General features: G+C 35.9%; 1 protein-coding gene across 2 annotated transcripts in view; it reads left to right on the top strand.

Annotated features, from left to right (window-relative positions):
• Window positions 1-7,409, top strand: part of CLSTN2 (calsyntenin 2) — a gene marked incomplete at both ends in the record, with an annotated part of 315,955 nt that extends 308,546 nt beyond the window's left edge. For both annotated transcript variants that reach the window (XM_080622918.1, XM_080622917.1), the window contains 5 exons: window positions 1,223-1,389; window positions 1,985-2,130; window positions 4,984-5,107; window positions 6,512-6,696; window positions 7,197-7,409. In XM_080622918.1, coding sequence (XP_080479044.1) covers window positions 1,223-1,389; window positions 1,985-2,130; window positions 4,984-5,107; window positions 6,512-6,696; window positions 7,197-7,409 — 835 coding nt within the window. The remainder of the gene's footprint in view (window positions 1-1,222; window positions 1,390-1,984; window positions 2,131-4,983; window positions 5,108-6,511; window positions 6,697-7,196) is intronic.
• Window positions 7,410-23,536: the final 16,127 nt, after the last annotated feature.

Here is a 23,536-nt window from a genome sequence, read left to right as displayed (position 1 = left end):
TCCATCTTCCCCAATTTTTTCCAATACAATTATTGACATAATTACTGTTTATAACATAAAAAGCCTTAGTCTCACCTTGGAAAGGAACATAACAGCTTTTCTTAAACCACTGCTTAATTCTTGAAAGTCAGGCACCTCCTAATGTGCCAGCTCTTGTTTATTTCCACTGAGAGTTAAAATGGATAAATAATAATTGGTTAAAATGGATAGATAATAATTGGCTTTGGGGATAAGTGTTTTGCAAAAGATCATTGAATTCTAAGTCTCAATTCCTGCATGAAAAGCTTCAATCATTATTTCTCTCATTCCAGATATTATTTGACAAATTTGAGCCTGTGTTTTTGTCTTAAGTTAGAGCTGTACCTGGATTTCTGATACCCAAAATTCACTGTACCAGGAGTTGGGAATTTAAGGCATAAGTCTTTTCTGTCTGTGCCTGCCTTCCCCCATACACCCTCTAAAATGAAATCCACAGAACAGGCACTAAATTCCAAGCCTGCAGTCTCTGTGTCTACAGTACCCTCAGGGAGCTGGTAAAGCAGTCTTGCCCGACCCTCTGTGCTAAGCTAATGAGAGAATTTAAATAGTAAATTGATATGCTACTCTTTTTCCAGCAACATTTTTTTCCTAATCATACCAACTGAAGTATAGTCACTTTACAACTCCATTTCTCCAAGTCACATATTTAAGATAATACCACGTTTTTGGATAGATGGCCATGTTCTTTGTAGTGCAAAGTCTTTATGGGGCATAGAGTAATTGAGAAAATCATCCAAGCAGAGATATATTTGACATTCATTTTTCTAGTTTGGTTTCCCTTGAGAAAAGAACGAATGAATGTGTGATACCAATCTGCTATCAGAACAGTACTGAAAATCAGACCTGTTTATATGGATTTATTTGGAGCATCAAATTTCAATTTTCTACTTCCAGTACTGTTCTTGAATGACTTTTATTACAGAGCAATATGTTTTCTCTATCCATCCTCACTAGGCAGTTGTAGGCCTTCATCACTGTAGCACTGTAGAACAGGCAAGACACCTTTTTTGATTTGCTTCAAGTGTGCTGCTGTATTTAATGCTGGCAAAAAACAATTCAACCATCTTTACAAAAAATGATGCAAAGCCTGATGCAAAGCACATAAAATGACTGAGCTGTTCTGTGATCATTTATCTTAGTTTATTTCTTCTTTTTTCATGTTATGCCATTTGTTCACAGCCAGTAAGCCAGTGGTATTAGAGGAAATGCTGCACAACTTGGATTTCTGTGATGTTTTGGTGACTGGCACAGAACTAGATCCTGAACAAGAGTGCTTAGAACTAGATCATGCGGAGCTCCAAGGAAAACATCTAGATGCCACAAATTCCACAGCAGGATATTCAGTCTATGGTATGTTAGTGGACTTTGCTTTGCCTTATTTCTTGCCTACAGTATTGAAATAGAAAGGACGAATGTGGAAGAGATTAGACAAAAATCTGTGATGTACTAGCCATAAAATCTTCCAGGAGAGACCGTGTCTCAAAAAACAGTTATTTTTTGGTCTGTGCGTGTGCTATTTATCCTTTGGAATGTACCACAGCTTTGTCTTGATCTTGGCATCCTCCCTGCTACTTCCCAGATAAGGAAAATAGCAACACTGCTTTATTTAAATGTGGGGGTTCTTATAGACCACCAGAGTTGAACTGGGAATGAGGGTATTCCTCACATAGTGCTGGTAACTCATTGGCCATTTTTTGCAATTACTAAACCATTTATTCAAAATCTTTGCTGTTGTATTTATTCATCTCCATTATAGATCTACAGTCATTTCCTAAAACTATGTTCACATAATTTGGTATCAGCCAGAGGCTCCATCAGGGAGTATCCGAGGCACTACCATCTTCAGATCATTCTGACATATTTTGTACTTTATGGGAACATATTATTTCTCCTGTACTGCACATAGCATCTCCATGAGATGATTACTACTTCATCTCCATTTCAGGTGTGGACAGTATGAACAACTACGAAGAGGTTCTTCGGCAGATTCGCTATCGTAACTGGGACACTTCTGCCACCTTTGACAGAAAGTTCAGAGTTAAGTGCTCAGAGCTGAATGGACGTTACACTAGCAACGAATTTAACTTGGAGGTAAGCAATCATTTAGTCAAGTCTGCTTTTCCAGCACAGAGTCTGAGCTCTAGCCTTATTTTCAGCAACATGGAGTTTTCTTTAAAGTCTGTAAAATTATAGACATGCTCTGTGTAACTGCAATCAAATAGAGGAAAAATTCTAAGTTCCATTCAAAGAGGAAGGTGACATCCCCTGCGGGCATTTCTCAGTGTGGGGGTCTCTATTCTGTAAGATGACCTTTCTCTGCGTTAGTGGAGTTCTGAGCTTGCTCAAACAGAATGGAAACTAAGGTCTTCATTGTTTGTCCATGACATACAGGTCTTTGTGAAGATTTATACACCTGCTCAAAAGTGAATCATTACAGCCTCATTATTTTCCTTAGATTAATAATCCTTCAATTACCCTGACATGATTTTGTTTCCTGCAGCGTTCACCTTTTCAGTTTTTCCAAGCACTACCCCCTTACAGTAAGTTGTACAATTCATCAGATGAAGATCATTCCTGATAATTTACATTATTTCCATTTTTCCTGAGAAGGGAAGTCAGCATACAGGTAACTAAAGCATTAGATCCAGCACCTGGACATGGTCAGTTACCACAGGAATAGATGGCACTCTTGAGCTTATGTGTGCTGAGCCTATGGCCGGCACAGCACAACAGCTTAGGGTCTGGGAATTACTGATGAACATCAGCAGGAATCATGGACCCTTTCTGAAGAACCAGCTTATCCAACCGGGAACCCAGGTACCAAGTAGCAACAGGCAGGGACAGGACATTATTAGCAATAGGCTCAAAGTTTTGAAACGTTCATGTTGTACTGAAAATTCGTTGCACCTCAGCATTCTGCAGCCCTGACAGTGACCTCAGGGTTTTGTTTCTAACATAATTACTGGTAGGACACAGAACTGATCTTCAAAGAAAGTAACTAACTGAAAGTAGGGATGCAGGAATAACACTTTTAATTCTCTCTTACTGTTTTGTTTTAAAACTCAATGAGTTTGATAAATTCTCTGTCAGTGTTCAACGCAACAATTCTCCCACTGACTTTCAGGAACAACAAGTAAATCTGAGAAATCCTTTTAACCTGTGTATTTTTCACAGGCATTAAAAAGTGAAAGTGGCCTTTAATGTCTATATAATTTTATTCCTATCTGCTGGTGAACCCTATAGTTCAATGTAATATATATTTTTATATATGAATAAAAATATGTATTGCATATAATAATACATTAGATACATATAAAAATATAAATATATTACATATCTTTTTTATGAATGTAAATATATGTTTATATAAATCTATACAGATATATAAATATGAACCATTAAATATATACATACATAAACCTATATTAAAATATAAATATGTACACATTTATGTAAATATGTTTATGTTTAAATATATAAAATATATGTCTACGTATATACAGTTATGTAACTACATTTATATAAATAAGTTAATATAAAAACATTTCTATAAATATATATGTTTAAATATATGTGTGATTAAATATATAAATATAGATTCACAGAATAGTTAGGGTTGGAAAGACCCTTAAGATCATCTAGTTCCAACCCCCCTGCCACAGGCAGGGACACCTCCAAACCATGTCACCCAAGGCTCTGTCCAACCTGGCCTTGAACACTGCCGGGGATGGAGTATTCACAACTTCCCTGGGCAACCTGTTCCAGTGCCTCACCACCCTTACAATGTAAATAAATATGTGATTATATAAATAAATGTTTATATATATTTTTATAATTAGGGTAAATATATATGTTTATATAAATATATATTTAAAACTTGCAATTAAATATATGTTTAAATATAAATACAATTCAAAATAAACATTTGTATAAAAACATGTCTATATAAATATTAATACATTATAAAAATATGTTTATACAGTTAAAATATGTGATTATATATACATGTTTATATAAGCATACATTTATATAAATATATACATTTAAATAAATGCTTTATATAAAAGTTTAAATGTACATGAATAAATGTATAAATATATACATTTATATATAAATACATTTCAATATATATGTTTATATGAATATATACAGCTAAATATATAATTAAATTATCAATATGTACAATTGAATATATACATTTATTTAAATGTTTATATTAATATTTATATTTAATTGTATGTTTTTAAAATATACTTAAATGTAAAAATAAATATATACAATTAAATATAGATTTTGTATACATATTTATATGTTTCTAGAAATACATGTTTATATAAATACGTTTATATGTAAGTATATGTTTAAATATATAAGATTAAATATACAAATGTTTAATATACACATTTATATGATTATACATGATTTTATATATATTACATAACTATATACTTACATAAATACATGAATATATAATGTATTTATAGAAAATATATACATTTATATACATACACATATATGCAATTATATATAAATTTATATATACAAATATATAAATATGTTATATGAAATAGAAATTTTTATGTAATATATTTTATTTATATGCTATATATAAATTTATAAGATTAGTACATACATAAAATGTTATACATACTATATATTACATATATGGGTATAGATGTAATATGTTACACGTGTAATATGTAATTTATACATTGAAAAATATATACAAAAATGTATATTACATTGAACTATGGGGTTCATCAGCAGGTAGGAACATAATTACATATTTTTTATATTTTTATATATACTATATATTACACATAAAAATATATTTTACATATATAAAAAAAATTACGTAATTAAAACATATATATATATATTCCAGCAGGCTTGGAATATCGAGCACTTGTTAGTATCTTATCTCTTACGTTTCTTTTACGCCAGGTTAATATTCTACACAGCTCCAACTCCAATTTCATGGACCATGTAAACCATATGATAGTACAACCACAGTTTCTCCAATCTGTCCACCACCCAGAGGGAAGCACAAGTGCTGTTCACAACTCAGGTATGTGATGAGTTGAGAGTCATTCTGGTATGTCAGTGTTACTCACAAGTAAAGCCGTGAAGTCCATAATTACAGCTTGTGAAACGTCAGAGAGATATTTGTACAGGTATGAAACAACTACTATTAAATTCTGTTATTTCCAAGGAGGTACTTTGTCTTTAAAAACTAGTCTTCATTAAATGCTATGTACCCTAATCCACATCTTTAGAAAATCTCATTTGTACTATTGAATCATCTGAAGGATGATATTTATGTTCATATTCTCTTCGTACGTCTCTACTTCTGTGGCCTAGTAATTTCTGCCCACCTCTTTCCAAGCAAAAGGAACAAATGTTTATATTATTTTTTTAAATCTGTAACCTCTGCAGTGCTTCTGTTAGCTACTGTCAGGCTCTATCTGGAGCTCTCTGGAGAGGACATAAGTGAAGCAGGCATTAGTATACACTAAATACAGAAATTAAAATGAATTTTTAAACTGTTAAGAGTTATAAAGCCTTTTCAAGGAAGTTAAACCCAGGGCAAAGGTATCTGTTTAAATGCTGGATTTTGAAATCCTTTTAGCTGAACAATACGTATATAAAGAAGTAAAGCTTATGTAAAGTTAGGCTTAGAAGATTACTGTATTAAGCTGAATTTTTGCAAAAAAATTCAAACTACTGCAAACTAGTTCTTCATAGAACTATAGCTCCTGCTACTGCAGTATCTGGGTAGCAGTGGTTACATAGAAAGTGGCAGCACTTCTCCACTAACCTTATTTTTGAGCTGTTAATATTATAATAGGTCAGAGAGGTTTCTTCCTGTGACTAGGTGGAAACAGAGGCTTCTCAGAGTGTGGCAGAACAATGAGGAAAAATGTCTTGAATCCCTCACAAGTCTCCCAGGAAGCTATTTCCCACAAGCAAGTAGAGTGGCAGTGTGTTATTCTGTTTCTTGGGCATTGAAATTTAAATCACAGTAGAAGTGTTTGAAGTCTTTGAAAATACAAGCTTTGAGATACACTTCTTCTCACAAGTGCGGTTAACGCCTCAACTTTAATCAGAAGGGAGCAACATGCAGGTGAGATAACTGAACCTTACTGCAAAAACACTTGTTCTCAAACTAACTGATTCTGCAAGGATTGACTACTTGTCTTCTGTAATGAAGTGGCTTGAAAAAAACAAATGATAGGCATACTCACTTTTTAGTCACAATTTATAGTCTGTAAACACCATTCATGTATGCTCTGCTGTAGTAGATGTCACTTCTCCACACTTTCAGTAGTCCCAGGCACATGGGAGATGGCTATGCTGATTCTCAATCCAAAGGAAAAGGTACTGAAGGGAGAAAATGGACAATGTATTTAGTGTTTTGTAGGCATTTTTTCCACAAATGTAAGCCCATTCCCTTTTCCACCTTTTGTTCCAGTTGTTCCAAGTGTGGCTACTATCGTTATTATAATCTGTGTGAGCATACTCATTTTCATCATAACCTTGGGGGTCTATCGAATTCGGACAGCTCATCAGCACAGCTCTGCAGACACTGAAGGAAGTAAAGAAAATGAAATGGATTGGGATGATTCTGCTCTGACTATTACTGTCAACCCCATGGAGGTACATAACCAATGCATAATACTATATCATGATACTACCATGATATCATATAACTGAGAAAGTAATATGTGTTGTCATATATAATTACTAAATAGGATGATGAAGAATCCTTGTGTACAACACCACTTTGTCTCCATCCATACTTGCATCCTAGGTACCCAAGATGATATAACTTAGTTTTTAACTTTTTAATGTAAGTACTAATCACTAGAAGAGGGAAACTGATCAGCAGTTTAAAGAAACATTTTGGCAGCTTCACTAACAAAGATACTGCTTGTTGAATGTTACTCTAACATTCCTGTTAGAGTAGTTTTTGGATATTTGCTACTGAATTCTATTACGTTTGATGCCTAATAGTCACATAATGATGGAAAGCACATGTTCCCAGCATGTTAGTGTTTCTAAACGTGGAATGAATGTTCACATTCTCACAGCCACTGGCTAGGAAGAAGGCAGTTTTCTTCTACTGTGTCTATTTCATTTCTCTAACTGTACTGTAGAAATATGAAAAGCCTCATCAGACAGAAGAGGAAAGTGATGAAGAAGATACAGAAGATGAAGAGGAAGACACAACCAGTGCTGAATCTGATGAAAGTGAAGAGGAGGAGGAAGAGGAGGAGGAGGAAGAGGAAGTGATTGTCCAGAAGAGAGATAAACAGAAGGTCACCAGGCAAGAGCAGCTGGAGTGGGATGATTCAACACTCCCGTACTAACAGGCCTCCAGCTACGTTGCTCTTTTGTAACACCCAATCCAACACAATGCTTTTTCTGATTCTGTTAATTGACAGGATTTGAACAACTGCTTGCCTATAACTGTTTTGCCTAAAATTATCTTCTTGTAGTAATTGGTAATGGTAGAACTGACCCTTTTATTACAAAGCCTGGAGAAAACATGGTACAAACATACTGGCATCACCAGTGATAAAGTAATCTAGAACTTGATCTGTTAGCAAGCGTAGTTCTCAATTTCCTGTTTCTATACTGCAGATAGTGACAAAAGTCCTGTCACTCAATTCACAGAGGTTTTTCTCTTTCCTATTTATTTATTATTTTTTTCATACAGGAAAGATTTCAGCTTGTTATGAAGAATTACTTATGTGGGTCCAAATAACAGTTGCCACATGACTTCACACTCTGTAAAATACAGTCCACCTTCAAATGGGGCAGAAATTTAGTGCTACAGGTGACAGAGACTGAATTCCATTTGTCATCTCATCCTGCTTTCTTGGATGTTAGCTGTCTTCTACAAGGGAGTATCTAGGACTTGACAAGGGATGCACATGCAGCTGTGTAGAAAGTGGACAATCTTTTCAGGCATGCTGTCAGAACCCTCAGGACAGGGATGTTATCCAACCAACCCATATTACAAGAGAGCTAAAAAAAAATACCAAAACCCAGCAACAAGAAGGAGCTGCTGAAGGTTACTGACAAAAATCATTCTGTGTCCACAGACTGAGTAATGTGAGCTTATGCAAACTGTAAATTCTAATGGTATTGATTTACTGGAAAACCTGTAGAGGGGCTCATTAGTTACAGATTGAGGAACTGGCAGCAAATCAATGTTTTAAACTTTCTGTCTTGTAAAGTCATTCGCTTGCTGCAGCATCTTACTGAAGTAGTGGAAAATTAGTGACCCCATTATTCCATAGCTATGTATGGTTGAGATTTTAACAGCGATTTTACATGAGGGAAATACTCCCTTTTGATTTAGTGAATGCCAGCTGGAATTCACGTCTGACTGTATTCTATAACACATTATGTCCTATTTCTTCTCTACCCTTACCCACTTACGAGTGGCACAAGAGACAGCGTCAGCATACACAACTGTCAGCTCTCTTCTGCACTCATAATTGTCCCTTATTTCTTCTTCCTGAAGCCATTAATGTTGAGAAACAGTTTTGTAAAGTAGAACAAGAACAAATAAAACCTACCTGGAACCAAAAGAAAGAAGTGAAAACAAAACCTAAAATCTTAAGAGGTTGAGAGAGTATTTTAGTTTGTTATGGTAACACAGCATATTTTTCTTAAACACTGTTTAAAAAGGAATTAAAAAAAAAAAAAATAGAAGCAAAGCTAGTACAATGTGTTTGTAAGTCTGTGTGGTGTGGGTTTTGTCCCCTTTCCTTAATTCTCTTTGTATCTTCAGATGTTCTGCATATCAAATGATACAGCTTGGATAACTTCTCCAATGCATAAAAACCAAAATGGCATGGAAGTGAATGCTGTCTGGTGGCTTGTCTGTTTTTATTTCTAAGTACTTCCTTTTCTTTATAATTTCATCAATGATTTTTGCTTTTACTTTTGTAATTTGCTGTTTAAAATTAGCTGCTTCCTCTCTCTTAGAGAAAGCAGCAGTCAGGCTTGCCACAACAGGACCTTCCTGAGCACCCGTAAGTCACAGTTAACATAGCAGAGAGTAACTTGAACAATCTTAAGGGTATCCCCCTCCCTCAGTACTGAATAATTAGCAATTCCTGCACATCTTGGAATACAGACAATATATTCTAGGTTTAGGGTGCTTTTAATTCCAGCTTCTGCATTTTATAGTTGCAGGAAAGGATTGACAACAACTAGCTTGTGAGTTCAGTAAGTAGAAAGTAAATGAAAAGAATTCTAAATTAAATGAGAGTTCTCCCTATTCTTCTTGTTCTGCCAACATGATTTTAAATACTGGCACTATAGAAGTGTTCTTATGTGAGCAATCCTGTTTTATTTTTATTCTGATTTCTCACATATATTAAACTTACAAGACCATTTGCAGAATCAATCTCACATAAACACAATTTATCTGCAGGAGTAAAACTTGTAAAATTGGCCAGCATTTCTGTTTAATACAAAAATAATTTTAAAGTGCTAAATAACTTGAACAGAAGTTTTATGTTAGATCATTTCCTCCCATCTTAGTATCTTTAATAACTTCCTAGTGTTGATTTTCATTAGGGACATGAAGCAGGCTCTTCATGATGCTTGTTAACAGCACATATCAGCAAAGCTTTCTGCTCAGAAAAAAAGATTTAAAATTAAAACTAGTTATTTAAAAGTTAATTTCAGATTTTAAAATGTACTTTTTTTTTGTGATTATTATTGTCATCACAGCAAATATTAGGGCAACTTGAAAACAGCAATTTACAACCATACTGACAGTCTTTAATTCTTTCATATGTTCATGTCTCCATCAGTGTGTTTCTCCATCTAACAGATTTTTATCCTTTTGTTACTGGAAGCAACAGATTTATTCAGGTCTTGCTGGTACGTTACACAAGAAGCAAACAAACTATTTTCTCTACTGTAAATAAACCTGCATTTTTAAACCTAAGCAAAGGAATAGAGGCATGTGTGTTATCACCAAAATTTGGGTTGCAACAAGATATTGAGCAAACAAAAATGTATCACTGTGCTTATTTTAGATTACTCATTGGAGTGCGTAATGCAGCATTTTTCATTCAAATAAACAGAAAAATCCTTTTCACAAAACGTTAGTGAGAATAATTCTTCACAAAATGAACCTTAGAATTTAAATATTTTGTGTAGCAGCTGACAGCAATGGCTTAATGAGAAAAAGCCTACTGGTAGGAAAACACAGAAATACTGTTTTTCTCCCCTCCATGAATTACTGGTTTTGATGTAAGCTACTTGCTTCAAGCGTAACTAGAAGACATAAATACATACATGAATACATAGGCACGCACATCTTTCTTTTTAATTCCCTAATCAAAACCCACAAATCTCTCCTTTCCTCTCTGAAAAAGAAGTGTTTAAAATCATAGAATCTTTTAGGTTGGAAAAGACATTAGAATTCCTCAAATCTAACTGTTAACACCAAGCACTGCCCCGCCCACCACTAAATCATTTCCTGCGACCACATCAACACCTCCTAAATACCTCCAGCAATGGTGACTCCTCCACTTCTCTGGGTGTGGAGAGGTACCCATAATACTTGGTATGAGCAATCTGTGACACCTGAGGTCTAAAATTACATCACATCAATGAATCTTTTTTAATTGTTAAAATTCTAATCTAAGGCTGGAAAAAGCTGCAAAACCTATAAAAAAAAAAATAAAATAAAATTCAAGCTGCATTGTCTGAATTAATATAACTGCCAAAGTCACTTTTTGCACTCGATTGCTTGTTTCTGTTTCAGTTTTGTCCCTTTCACAGGTATTTCATATATGCAAGCACGCCTTAAAATGCATACTTGTTATTAATCTCAATATTTACTGCATTGGCTAACACCAGTTCAAATTACTAACAGACATGTAGGGTTTCATGACATCTGTAATACTAATTAAAAATAAAACATTATTTGCAGCTAAATTTAATACTTTAATACTAGTTAATACAAACTAAAATTATTAATACTAATTAAAATACCTTTAATACTATTTAAAATCAAAATGTTATTTGCAGCCATGAGAGTGACAGCCATCATTGTCCCTCAAAGATCCAGGTGTAGCCTAAAAACAACACACCCATGCTTATATCCAGACTATGCAACACTTTGCAATATAGCATAAACACCTTCTACAGCATCCAGAGATCCTGAACAATTGATGTACCCTTATGTCAAACATTTTTGTTGTTGGGTTTTGGTTGGTTGGGTTTTGTTTTCAACAGCAAAAAAAAAGGCAGTGTGGGAAGCATTGTAAATTTAAATGCATCAGGTCTTTTAATGCTGCATGTTTCAGACAGCCAGTGAAGGCGATGACAGTCCCAGATGAATCAACAAAAGTGCATCAATGATCAGAGTGTTTGCTTTAGCACTAAGGTGTTTTGTTGTTTGGAGCCTGGGTTGTGTGTTTTTTTTGTTCAGCTCTCCTGGAATCCAGATGGTTTAATTAAGGTGGAGAAAAAAGACACGTTTCAAAGATGAGCACGAAAATTACAGCTGAGTAAAGCACATACCCTGTTAACACACCCAATCTCAAGAAGCATTTCTGTTAAAACTATTAAGCAAGTTACTCCAGTGGTATTGAGGTAACTATATTTCATTACTTTCGTACAGGTAACAAGGAACAAGCCTGGTATAGGGTTTTCTGGGGGGTTGTTTTCCTTGTTGGGTTTTTCTTTTTTTTCCCCCTAAAGAAGACATGATCATAAAATAAAAACTCGCAGTGCTTGCACAGAACAAAACTGAAAGGGGAGCAAGGACATTGATTTCACAAACCTCTGTCTAACAAAAGGATTTAAGATACCAGTTCTAACCCACATTATTGAAGCCTAATACACAGGAAATTAACCCAGAATATTTTGTATATTGTTGGTGATTAAAAGGCAGTTGCCAGATCAGGTAGATCTGGTAATGCCTTTGAGGAATTTTGCTGCTTTTTCAGTAGATATTGACAGTGGCTTGCTAGTTCCAATTCCCATTTCTCTGCTTGTAAATAGGAATAATGACACCAACATCAAAGCACAATGAGACCTGTAGATGAAAAGCACTGTCAAAGAGCTTGGTGGTGGTCTGATCCAGTAATTCTGTTGCAGCTGTACTTATAGCCCTCCATTGTGGAGCACCCTATACACACCCAAAATGAATGATACAATGGTTACAGTCAAGAACTCTGGGTTCTTTCATTAGTTATGGCATATGATGAAACACTATAGTTTGAAACATTACAGACATTTAAAAGCAACAGTCAGAAAAAGCCCTCATTCCTATTTTCAACTGTAAATCATAGGGAAATTGTGTATTCATCAGCTGTTCAAGCTACAGGGACATATACTGCCTGTATTTATGCCAATGCTGAGAACAAAGAGGCTGAAGATTTTTCCCAGCTAAATATATTGTAGAGTGAGAGTGCAGCTTGCAGGAGGAGGTACATAAAGCCTGCCCAAAGCAAAGAGAAGCTGTCTTCAAATGAGAGACAAAGGTGTTACAATCATATTCTATTCTCATGCTTCAGAAACATGGAAAATTTCATGGGAGTAAAAGGCCTTTTTGCTGCCCTAAGCTGTTCTTTTTGTATAAATCTAGACAGTTTGGAGTGTTCAGACATTACCTTCCTACCTGGACTACAATGACATTTCAAACCAGTAGAGAAATTGGCAACACATTCTTGTCTACAATCTGCTTACTGTGCACGTGCCATAGGTGAGAAGGTGAATGGTTGTTTTAACTAGGACTGCTCTTTGGAATGTGGAATGGTTTGACTGCAGGCAGTTCTTTAAGAGTATTGAACTATTATTTAGGGAAGAGTGAAAAGGGAGGTAGAAGAGAAGAAGGCATGAACAGAAAACAAAAAGAGTTAAGGTTTCCAGCTGATGCAGAAAAAACCCTAGAATTTTATCTTCTAGAGACAAGAGACATTAAAAGATTGAGTGTCAAACAGTAAGAAAATGGCAATATGCTATCTTCATGTCCAGAACTGACAGCTATCCGAATCAGTGAGGAAAAAAAAAAAAACAAACCAAAAAAACCACAAATACAGACTGTTAAAAGATTCTGAGATGACCATGTAGCTCCTTGTTAACTCCTCCACAAACTGATCCAAGAAATTTGAGTTACCTTTCAAAAGATGGGGGGTTTACATTCTGCTGTAAATATTGCACCAACAGAAGCTTGAGTAAATACTTAAATGCGGTTAACAGGCAGTTCTGTTCAAAGGATCATCACAACAGGGACAGAATTTTTTCTTTGCAGAGTAGTATAGACTACAGTTAGGATTCCTAGCATGTGTTTCATCTAAGTTTCAGTGTATTTAGTAGTTGCTGCTTGACTCATTAAATTCTAGAAATAAAGATTAGAAGACACAAATAAAAAGTAGTACATGTAAAATATTATGCTAACAGTGCTGAATTAATTATTCCCTAGAATATATTTCCTAGTGTTAGGGGTGGGGGTGTTTCAACCTACTTAGATATTTTTAAGCTTCTGCTTCTTCCCCTGGGAGATAATTGTACTGTCTATTTGAGAGATTTTCCTGATAATGAATTTAAATAATCCTTTTTGTAATTTTTATCTCATTATCCAGGTTATATCTTTTGCACCACCCTAAATAATTCCTCTAACCATGATTTATATCCTTTGAATATTTGCAGATAGTTACCTAGTTAGTAATTTATTAGAGCCTTTATGAATCCCTCCTCCTTCCAGTTCATTCCTTCAGTCTCACATTTCTGTCTTCAGTCTTACTTTTCTGTGCAATGTCATTAATACTCTGAGAACCTGATACTTTCTTAATTTAGTAACGGTCAGTTCACTCTGTTAGCATGCTCTGTGTTTGTGTCTGTATGTCACTGCAGAGGTTGACAAAGGTTAAACAACAGTTTCTTAGTGAAACTTGGATCTTAAAAAAATTGTTGCTTTAATCTATGGATAAGTTCTCATATATAATATGAATTTGGCAGTGTCTTTCATATCAGTACAATTTAACAAGGCCAACCTTTAAACCTTGGAGCCAACCAACCCTTAGTACAAAGTAGTAATTTGTTAACATTTATATTGCCATAATTAAGTTGAAAACATTGTCATTCATGTGCCCATGCTTCTAAGTGTCCCTGCGCTAAACAGTAACTATTACCAGTACCTTCCTGTAAGACAGATTAGTATATGTTGTTTCACCTCAAATCTCATTGGTATAATGCACCTGCTTTCTAAACCAGGTACTCGAGATTTCTAGCCATATGGTAACTGCTGCAAATAAACAGAACTGTGCCAACTTCTCTGAGTACTGCCGTGTCTAATGTAGTAATGCAAATTTGCAATGCATTTGTGGTCTCTGACTGACACCATGACTATATGGTCAGTTTTCAAGCACACCTCAAGCAAACCCCTAGTTCGAAACAGAGAAAGATGTAGAGCTTGGATCTTATAATTGATATATTTCCTTCTTCTAGCCCTGCCTTCTATACCAGAAAGCCAGAACACAACTAAAAGTCTTGTGCTCAAAGATCCACTGCATCACTAAGACCCAAGTGAAATAAAACTGCCATCCTCATTTGCTCTATCTAAAAGGATTGATGTAAAAGGGAGAACAGGCAATCTAAAGCTTCCAGTGTTGACTTAAGGATGCTATATGCTTCCCTCAGCACATCTCTGCCTCTAATAGGTGTCAAACAGCACTGTCCAAATAATATTGTCAGGAATGACAAGTTGCCATCACTGGTTTTAGGTCACATGTGCAAACAGAGGATGACTGCATTGGCATTAGCTAATACAAAGTATAAGAAAAGCTAGTAGAAATAGCATTCTGTTTTCTGTAAAATGGTGACATTATAGCTTCCTGTCACTTCTCTTTTGCCCACCTTTCCAAAACCATCCACTGCATGAATCTAGTAGACTAGGTGGCGAAATGATGAGGTTATAACACTAAGGGAGAGAAAAAACAGAGGAATTCCTGAGCAAGGAACTGTAAAACATGACTTAAACCGTGATTAATAGCAGAGCAGGAATCGGACATTCACCCTCAATATTGTTGGGAGTTTGGTGAAAGACGTTGTTTCTGGTTAGAATTAACCATACAGTTATGAATTAGGTTACTGAGAGTATAGGAGTTTAAAGAGCTAAAAATAATCTCCTCATGTTGCTCTAGTTGACTTGGACAATTCTATTTCATATTTCATCATAGCTTGACAGTAAGCATGATACTTCATCTGTCTGCACAAATCTAGAACTTTTCACACACAGTTCATTATTTCCCAGATTTACCTCTATGTTGCTGCATTAGTTCTTGTTGACAAGCAGTAACTGCAGTTGGTAGCATATATTTTGTAGCTTGGGATTTTTTCCTAGCAGTCCAATCCCAGTATAGTTGTGGCCAGTTCCATTGATAAAAAAATACATCAGATGGGATTTAAATAAACGTATCATTAAGGGGTTGTGACCCCTCTAGTGTGTCTCTAAACAACAGACACATCAAGAGAGATGCTCATCGTTAAAAACATCTTAATGTGTACGTCAGTCATAAACCACTTCTTGACATGTCATTGGAGATGCTAAAAGCATTTATGAAAGTGTGAATCTACAGTTTATGCAGAACGAGGAATTAAATGACCATGTGCAATTAAAAAGGCAAATATGAAATTAAAGTAATTTATGAACACAGATAAAACCTGCTGGGGTTTTTTTGTGGGTTTTTTTTTTTTTTTGTTGGTTGTTTTTTTGGTTTTTTTTTTTAAGCAAAACCAACCTTTGCTTTAGGAAAATGCTCAGTAAATTTTGACACACTAAAGTACATATAGTGGGAATAAGCTGTACAAAACCCCTTCCATGGCATAGTGGTGTATTTTGTAATAAGCCATGTCAATTTGCACAGTCATTTATGAACTCAAGATTGTTAATATCCATGTTTGCCACATGATAGATTAAATGCATAATGGAAGTAGATCTGTTATTTTACAATCTCGCCTGTACATCTGTACATGTATAAAACCAGGTTCATTTCTGTGGTCACTACGGCACTTCCTGTGATTTGGCCAATAAATATAATTTTAGAATTTCACATAAAAGGTCATGTTCTGTAATCTTTATTTTACCTGTTATTGGGATGTTCTCATTTCCTGAACAATGACCCTTAAACATTAGCACCTCTGGTGGTAAAGGTTAAATACCTGGGGTCTGTACCTGTCAGCTCTTCTACTAATTCCTAGGGAAGAACATACCATATCACAGTAACATACCAAAGACTCACTACAGTTTTAAAGCATCTACATAACTTTTCACCCTTCTGCATGGAAAGATAAGCAAAGGAAAGGGAACCTTTGGAAGACTTTAGACTCATTAGACTCATGAAGGTTGGAAAAGACCCTTAAGATCATTAAGTCCAACCGTTAACTCAGCACTGCCAAGTCCACCACTAAACTACATCTCCAAGCTCCACATCTAACATGTATTTTGACTTGTTGGCATTTATATTTAATAGCCATCTATTTTCACACTTCATTTTGGTCTGATAAAGGATTAAAGAGAAAAATTATTATACTATATATTACACACATAAATTATGAGATAATACAAAGAGGGAAATGTAATTTTGAGTCATCTGCCTATGAATTACAGTTGCACATGATAAGTATGATCTCATCACATACAGTTATACACCAAACACTTTTCTGCCACCTTCTCTGTCTAGATCTCCCCTCCTTGTTAGTCCTTAGACTCAATCTAGTTCTTTAACATGATTTTACACTGATTACAAAAGGAGTGTCTTACAAGTCACAATACAATAAATCCTTGACACGTATTTCATTAGCCACACTCAGGTACATACCCAACACCAGCTGTCTAAGATGCAAATCAACTCCTTTGAATTTTTAGAAGGGTCCAACTTCAGAAGGTACAATTAAAGGCAAAAGCCTAATGTGCACCCCTAAATCACTATCGCCAGCCTTTGTTGGGTTGTGCTGAACAGAACAAGTGCTGTAGGCAACGTTTCAGTTTGCACTCCTGTTTTGCCATAGTTATAGAGCAGAGTTACAGGTCTACAGATTTCAAACAGAAGTCTGTTGCCTGCATCTCACATCCAGACAGTGGAGCCCATCACTGCAGCCTAAGCAACCTATCAAAATTCATGAGCCAGCCCTGGTGTGCCTCAACAGCAACACTGGGAAGGCTGAGCACCATACAATTCAGACACATAGAATTGGAAGGGACCTTTTCAAGTGTCTCCTATTCAGGCTGCTTAAGATTAACCTCACCTATCGCACACCTAGAAAATGGCATTCTCAGCAATTCTAGAGGATCTAGATTAGAAATTACTATTTTTGTTAACAAATTTAAACAGGAGGAGTTTGATATTCTGCAAGACTAAATTACACAATACCTGAACAATGAATGACAAAGATTTTCTTGTTTCAAGTAGCCTGTAAGGGCCCTATCAGGCTGTTAAAACTGAAAAACTCTCCCACAACACAATACTTTTCTGCAAATGTTATTTAAACATAAAATGTACAGTATACACTTTGAAAATAGCTTTGCCTATACAATTAAGATATTCATCAAAAATGTCTGTGAATATGAAGATTAAGTGCGTGTAAAATACCACAAAGCATTATACTTCTGTGCGATAGCCTAAAGGTTCTCTTATTAAACATGACCTTTTTCCAAGTCAAAATATATAATGACTCATTCAGAGCAAATGAAATATGTATAAACGACACGCACTCTTAGCATCTTCTTGAGCTATTCAGGCTGCATAACAAAATTATTTTTATGTATAAGAGGAGAAATACACTTCTGATTGTTTCCACTTTCAAAGATTGGCCTTAAATACCTATAAAATAACTTGCACTTTGTCTTCATGTGCTTGTGTTCAATTTTTGAGTTTACAGAAAGAATAGAGCTGTACTATTACAGCATTTAAGCTAAATGCAGTTGACACATTAGTGTCAGGGGGATTGCCAGTTTTTTCTGGCTTTGAAAAAAAAATATTAATAAAACAACAAAAAAATCTAACCTATAAACCTCATTTATACTCCATTCTGCCTGAAACACCTATTAGTCTGCCTTTGACAACTCACAAGAACCTTGCAAAGAGTGATGCATGGTCAGTCTGCCTCACACTGCAGACATATCATAGGGGAATGACACCAAAGGGATGGAGGGAGCAGCTGATACACTGGAGGGCTGAGCTACCATTCAGGGAGACCTCACCAGGCTGGCAAATAGGGTCTCAATGGGCTGACAAAACTTAAGCAATGGCCAAACGTGAAGCCCTCCATCTGGGCTAGAAAAACCCGCTGCAACAGTGATGGATGGGGGCAGAAGGGGTAGAAAGCAGCTTTTTGGAATAAGACTTGGGGGAAGGAAGGTCAGATGGACAAGGTACACCCAAGTCAGCAGTTGCTGAACACTTCATACTGGCTGCATCAATAAAAGTGCACTAATGGGTTAAGGGAAGTGATTATTCCCTGTATCTGGCACAAGCAAGGCTATATCCAAAATTTTGTATTGTAACACAAGACACTGTGAAACTGGACAATATAGGTGGAGGGCCACCAAGATTGTAAGGCATCACTCCCAGCCTAATTTGCTCTGATTCTGTGACTTAATATTTTGCAAGTGGTTTGTTATTCTGTTAACTGAGTAAAATGCCTCATTCTTTCACTTTAAGGAGTATTCCCCCATATTTTTTGACATGTACTGTTCCACAATATCATTTTCATTGTTAAGAGCCTACAGGAGGAATGAGTCTTACAGTAGCCAGAGCTCCATTAATCCCTCATGCTCTAATTCACATAAGCTTTACTTCCGTACAAAGTTCCACTTCTCTTTACCTAAGGATAGCCAAGAAGATGTATTTAAATAATCCTTCCTGCTTTCCTGAAAGGTTATTCCCATTAGCATAATGTGATTAAATATGGTCCTTTTCACTTCTTAATAATAAAACTTCCTGTAGGTCCAGAATATTACTTAGGAGTAGCTGTGCCGACTGCACCACCCAAGCAAGGCTGAGCCTACCATCAGTTTCCATAGCTCCAAGCCCTGTTTCTTAATAATGTCTCTTATAAATAAATAAATAAATAAATAGTTTTTAAATCTAATTATCCTTACTTCTGTATAGAGCAATTCCTGCCTGTCTTTCCTCTCCTTTCATCCTTCAGTGCAACCTGGATTTATACTTCTGCGTGTGTCATTAGTTAAAAAGAGGAAAAAAAGAAAATTGTATCACACATTAGTCCCAACCAGAGTAACCATAAGCTCCTGGCACTCTCTCTTAATACAAAATATAGGTCTACTATGCAATGACCTGAAAAGACATGCAAGTTACTGCAGGGTTTGACCTTGCATTTTGTTTCTAGCAATTTAAAGGGCTGTAATGCCTATCAGTAATTCAGGATGGGTTTTTCGGAAGTCCCGAGTCTAGACCTAATAGATCATGATAAACTGCAATGATTCAAAGAAACAAAACGAGTTATAGGTGCTCTAGAAAAACAGCCTAGAATTTTCCACCTGTAATTTTCTTCTCTTTGTGACTATTCATGAATAAACATTAGAAAACATTGTCTGCTAACTATTGACACATAATATTGTGTCCTGGTTTGGGCTGGGACAGAGTTAATTTGCTTCATAATAGCTATTTATGGTTTCACTCTATTCATAATTCCAATTCTTTGTTCCTTTTGCAGTTTCTCTAAGGACCACCATAATCTTCCTTCCTTCCCAGATTTAAGGAACCTTCAGCAAATCACAGCGGTTTAGTTTGCCTAAACAGATATCTCAAGTAATCAAATATTATGATAAATCTTCCCCAATTTACCAAGCTGAAAACCTCATAATACATATGCACAGAACTTTCAGCATTTTTTTTTTTCCTGGCTCCACACAAAAGATACAACTAAGACGGAAAATTGGAAATTAAAAGTTAAATTATACAAACAGCCTTTTCATTTATTTGCAAGTTACTGCTTGTACTATGACAAAGTTTAAACATCAGTTCTCTACCACACTGAAAACATAAAACTAGAAGCTGGTCCTAGTCCCAAGATCAAGTTAAGATAGTAGCAGGTAATTATAGTAAGTGACAGAAACCAGCATTTAGCTTTTATGTGACATATATTGATGAATCACATATAGACAAGGTTCATAGGTTTAGAGTTTTTTAAAAGTTGTAGCTGATTAAAACAGTTGATAGACTATTACATACAAGGTGGAAAAACGTAAGCAGGAACAGATTTAGGACCAACAGATTTATATCTGCCTTCCTGTCAGCATGCAGATGATGCAAAATACAGCACCCAACAAAAATCTTAGTGGTCTAGAGGTTGTGATTTACAGTTACTCAGACTTCATTACAACAAATTCAACAACAACTCAATGTAGACTAGCAGCACAATCTACAGTCTTCAAGGTTTGGTGTCTCTTACCACATACACTCAACTGTGATAGTCTCAGTAAAGCAATGGCCAAATATTTTCTCCTAGCTTCAACAACGCTACCTGACCAGATCAGCACTACTCAGTCTTCCTGCCTCTTCCCTCACTCTCCCCAGGCAAGAAGTTACAGTCTGATGTTCTTCATCAAAATGGGACAGGCTAGTAAATAAGGCCATAGAGAGTTTTTACATTCCCCTTGTCTGCTTCTGCACAAAATGTCTTAGGGAGAGCTCCCCAAGGCAATCCTGGAGTGAATTCCTGCAGAGAATTTCCTAGAGATAACAAATTTTTCAGGGGGACTTGAACATCCCACTAACTCCTCAATCAGAAATACATGCTAAAAACAGACAAAAAAGAAAAAACCAACCCAAACCAAACTAACAGCAAAAAACGATTTATAAGCATATACAAATAAGAAAAACTGCTTCAAAAGCTCAGAGAGAACAATCAACCTGTGTAACAGATTTTGGTAAAACAAAGTACATTCAGCTACTTCCAAATTTCCCAGGACCTTATAAAATCCATGTGCAGTAAAGTTAATGGCATTACAAAGAGACATGACAGAGATATGTACTGGACAGAAAATCACTAGAGACCTTAAAGATGAGGAAAATGAGATATTTTTTCTGGGTATTTTTATTTACAGGGTTTGAAATGTTTTCCTATCATAAGTTTCAAAACATCATCTGTAAAAGAGTGTACACAGAAATACAAGTAAAACCTGTAGAATTTTAGCATTTAGTAAAAGAGTACAACTACGTTTCTGAGATTACTAGCAAGCCTAAGATGTAATGTTCAAGTAAAGAGGTTCTGCTCATATGCACAGTCAAGGAATGCAATTATGTTCAATGATACACAGAGTATTGCAGTACTTGCACTTGCAGTACCAATCTATAACATGGAGCAAGAGAAGCGGTTTGTACATGTTTCTACAGTAACACTAAGGAAGAGTGTGGCAACTGAGACCAGTTTGCTTTTATACATAGAAAAAGTATTATGTTCATTACAGTTTGGGGCTTTTTTACATCAGTTATTTTTCTTACCAAAATAAAAACAGTTTGCTTTAGGAAAAAAAAAAAAAATTGAGATTTCTAAAAGGTGACATTTTTAGCTGCAATGACATTAATGAGTTGTGGTAAGGGCATCAGTGGGGATCAGGAATCGTCTTGGTCACTGCTGTCAAGGAAGTCTAAAAATCCCTCATCAGCCTACACCAGGAGATTCATTGCAATGAATCTCCTGGTGCCTGAAATTTATGAGCTTGAAATTTATGAGATAAATAGATTCCTCAAGAACCAAAATTACTGTTACCTACTGCCTCTCTTAAGAGGCTACAATTTAAAAGCTAAACCATTTTACTACTGACCTGGTACTGCATTGTCAAATGGAGGTGTTAATAATGCATCACAGAATCACGGAAGGGTCGAGTCTGGAATAGACCACTGGAGATCAGTTTGTGTTTCAGTTTGTGCTCATTGCCTCTTGTCCTGTCACTGGGCACTATTGCAAAAATCTTCTTCTTTCTGTCCTCCCCTCAGATATCTATACACATTATTCAATCCCTCATGAACCTCTGAATGACAGAACTCATGCTGTTTCCTCCTAGGATCTTCAGTTTCATCTATTAATAAACTTGCTCCTGAATTTTTGCAACTTGGGTAAGAAAGAGACACTGGACTTCTGTACTTTAAAAACATGAAGAATCCAACTAGGCACTGTATTAGGTGGGATTATCAGATTCTGCTTACCTACATCAGTAGAATTTTTGTCTCTTTATTCTTCCCTTCTCCCACAGTTCTCCATCAATATCTAGCCTTAAACTGAGGCTCTCATTTAGTTAACAAGCAAAGATCAATAACTAGATGAAACAATACAGTGTTGTTTCTGTAATGTACTTATTACATACTGATCAGTTAACTCTGTAAAGAACTTTGGATCTTGTGGTACAGAGGGTAAGATGGGAATACAAATCAGGCATTACCCTCTTTAACTTGACAAGTATCATCAACTCAGATTATCTATTAGCAGCTTATCTGTGAATAAACAGTCTCCATAGGTGAAGCAGCTCCCAAAACAGTTTGATGCAAAAGCAGCTGGATTGGAAAGGGCTTAGCACTTTAGGTGTGCTACCAAATAAATGCAAGTGCACCAACTCTCAGGTCTGCCATCAAGCAGAGCAGATGGGTTTGCAGAGCTCAGAACTCAGGCTAATCCAGGCTGCTGCGACTGAACTGGTTCAGGTATAAAACCAGGCTGGGTAGCTCCACATAGTGTTCCACACGCTCATCTTGTGTTTTGCACAGCTCACACTCCATGCTGCCTAATGTAAGTGAGGATCGTCACCACTCAGAGTCCTTGGGGTGCTTTTTATTACCCCTCTTTGTATGCTTTTGCATTAACCTCCCCAACTAATAAACACTAAACCCCTCTGGAATATCCAAAGCTCCTCAATTATCGTAAAAATGGAGAGCTGACTATTAAGAACACTCTCCTAGCTTTTCAAAGCTGGGAGGCTTGCCTTCAATACTCGCTAGAATTTTTTCTTCCGTATTCTGCAGCATGTGTATTATGCCTCACCAATACTGTTCAAACATCCTCTGGCTCCCATAAAGGGGTTTTCTTATCCAGAAACAGGTTTCTGCTTCTGTGGGCAGTGATTCATGGGCAATGTCATTAGGAACTGAATTGAAATCTCTGGAGTGCATCACAACTGGGCTTTGCCAGCCTTTGCTGCTTGGGCCATTGTCAGAATCTGTGTGCCAAGCTGAAATTTCTATTATGCTATATAGATTCAATAGCTGCTATTAATAAAACGTATGCTTCATTAAGCATGAATTCGAAGTGAACCAGGCTCTGAATCTCTGGTTCAATAAAGTGCTGAAGGACAAACAGAACAACTATTTTTACTCCTGAAGTGTCAGCAAGATGGAGAAGAAACATTTGTTTCCACTGTACATACACCACAAAATCAGGTGGCTCTTATAGAACGACAGTTCCCTCACAGACAGCTTTTTGGGTTGGTTTTCCTTTA

Source organism: Psittacula echo (genome assembly GCF_963264785.1).
Source record: "Psittacula echo genome assembly, chromosome: 7".
In the NCBI taxonomy this organism is placed as follows: Eukaryota; Metazoa; Chordata; class Aves; order Psittaciformes; family Psittacidae; genus Psittacula; species Psittacula echo.
Note: the sequence above shows the minus strand (reverse complement) of the source record. Positions and strands in the feature narration are given on the sequence as shown.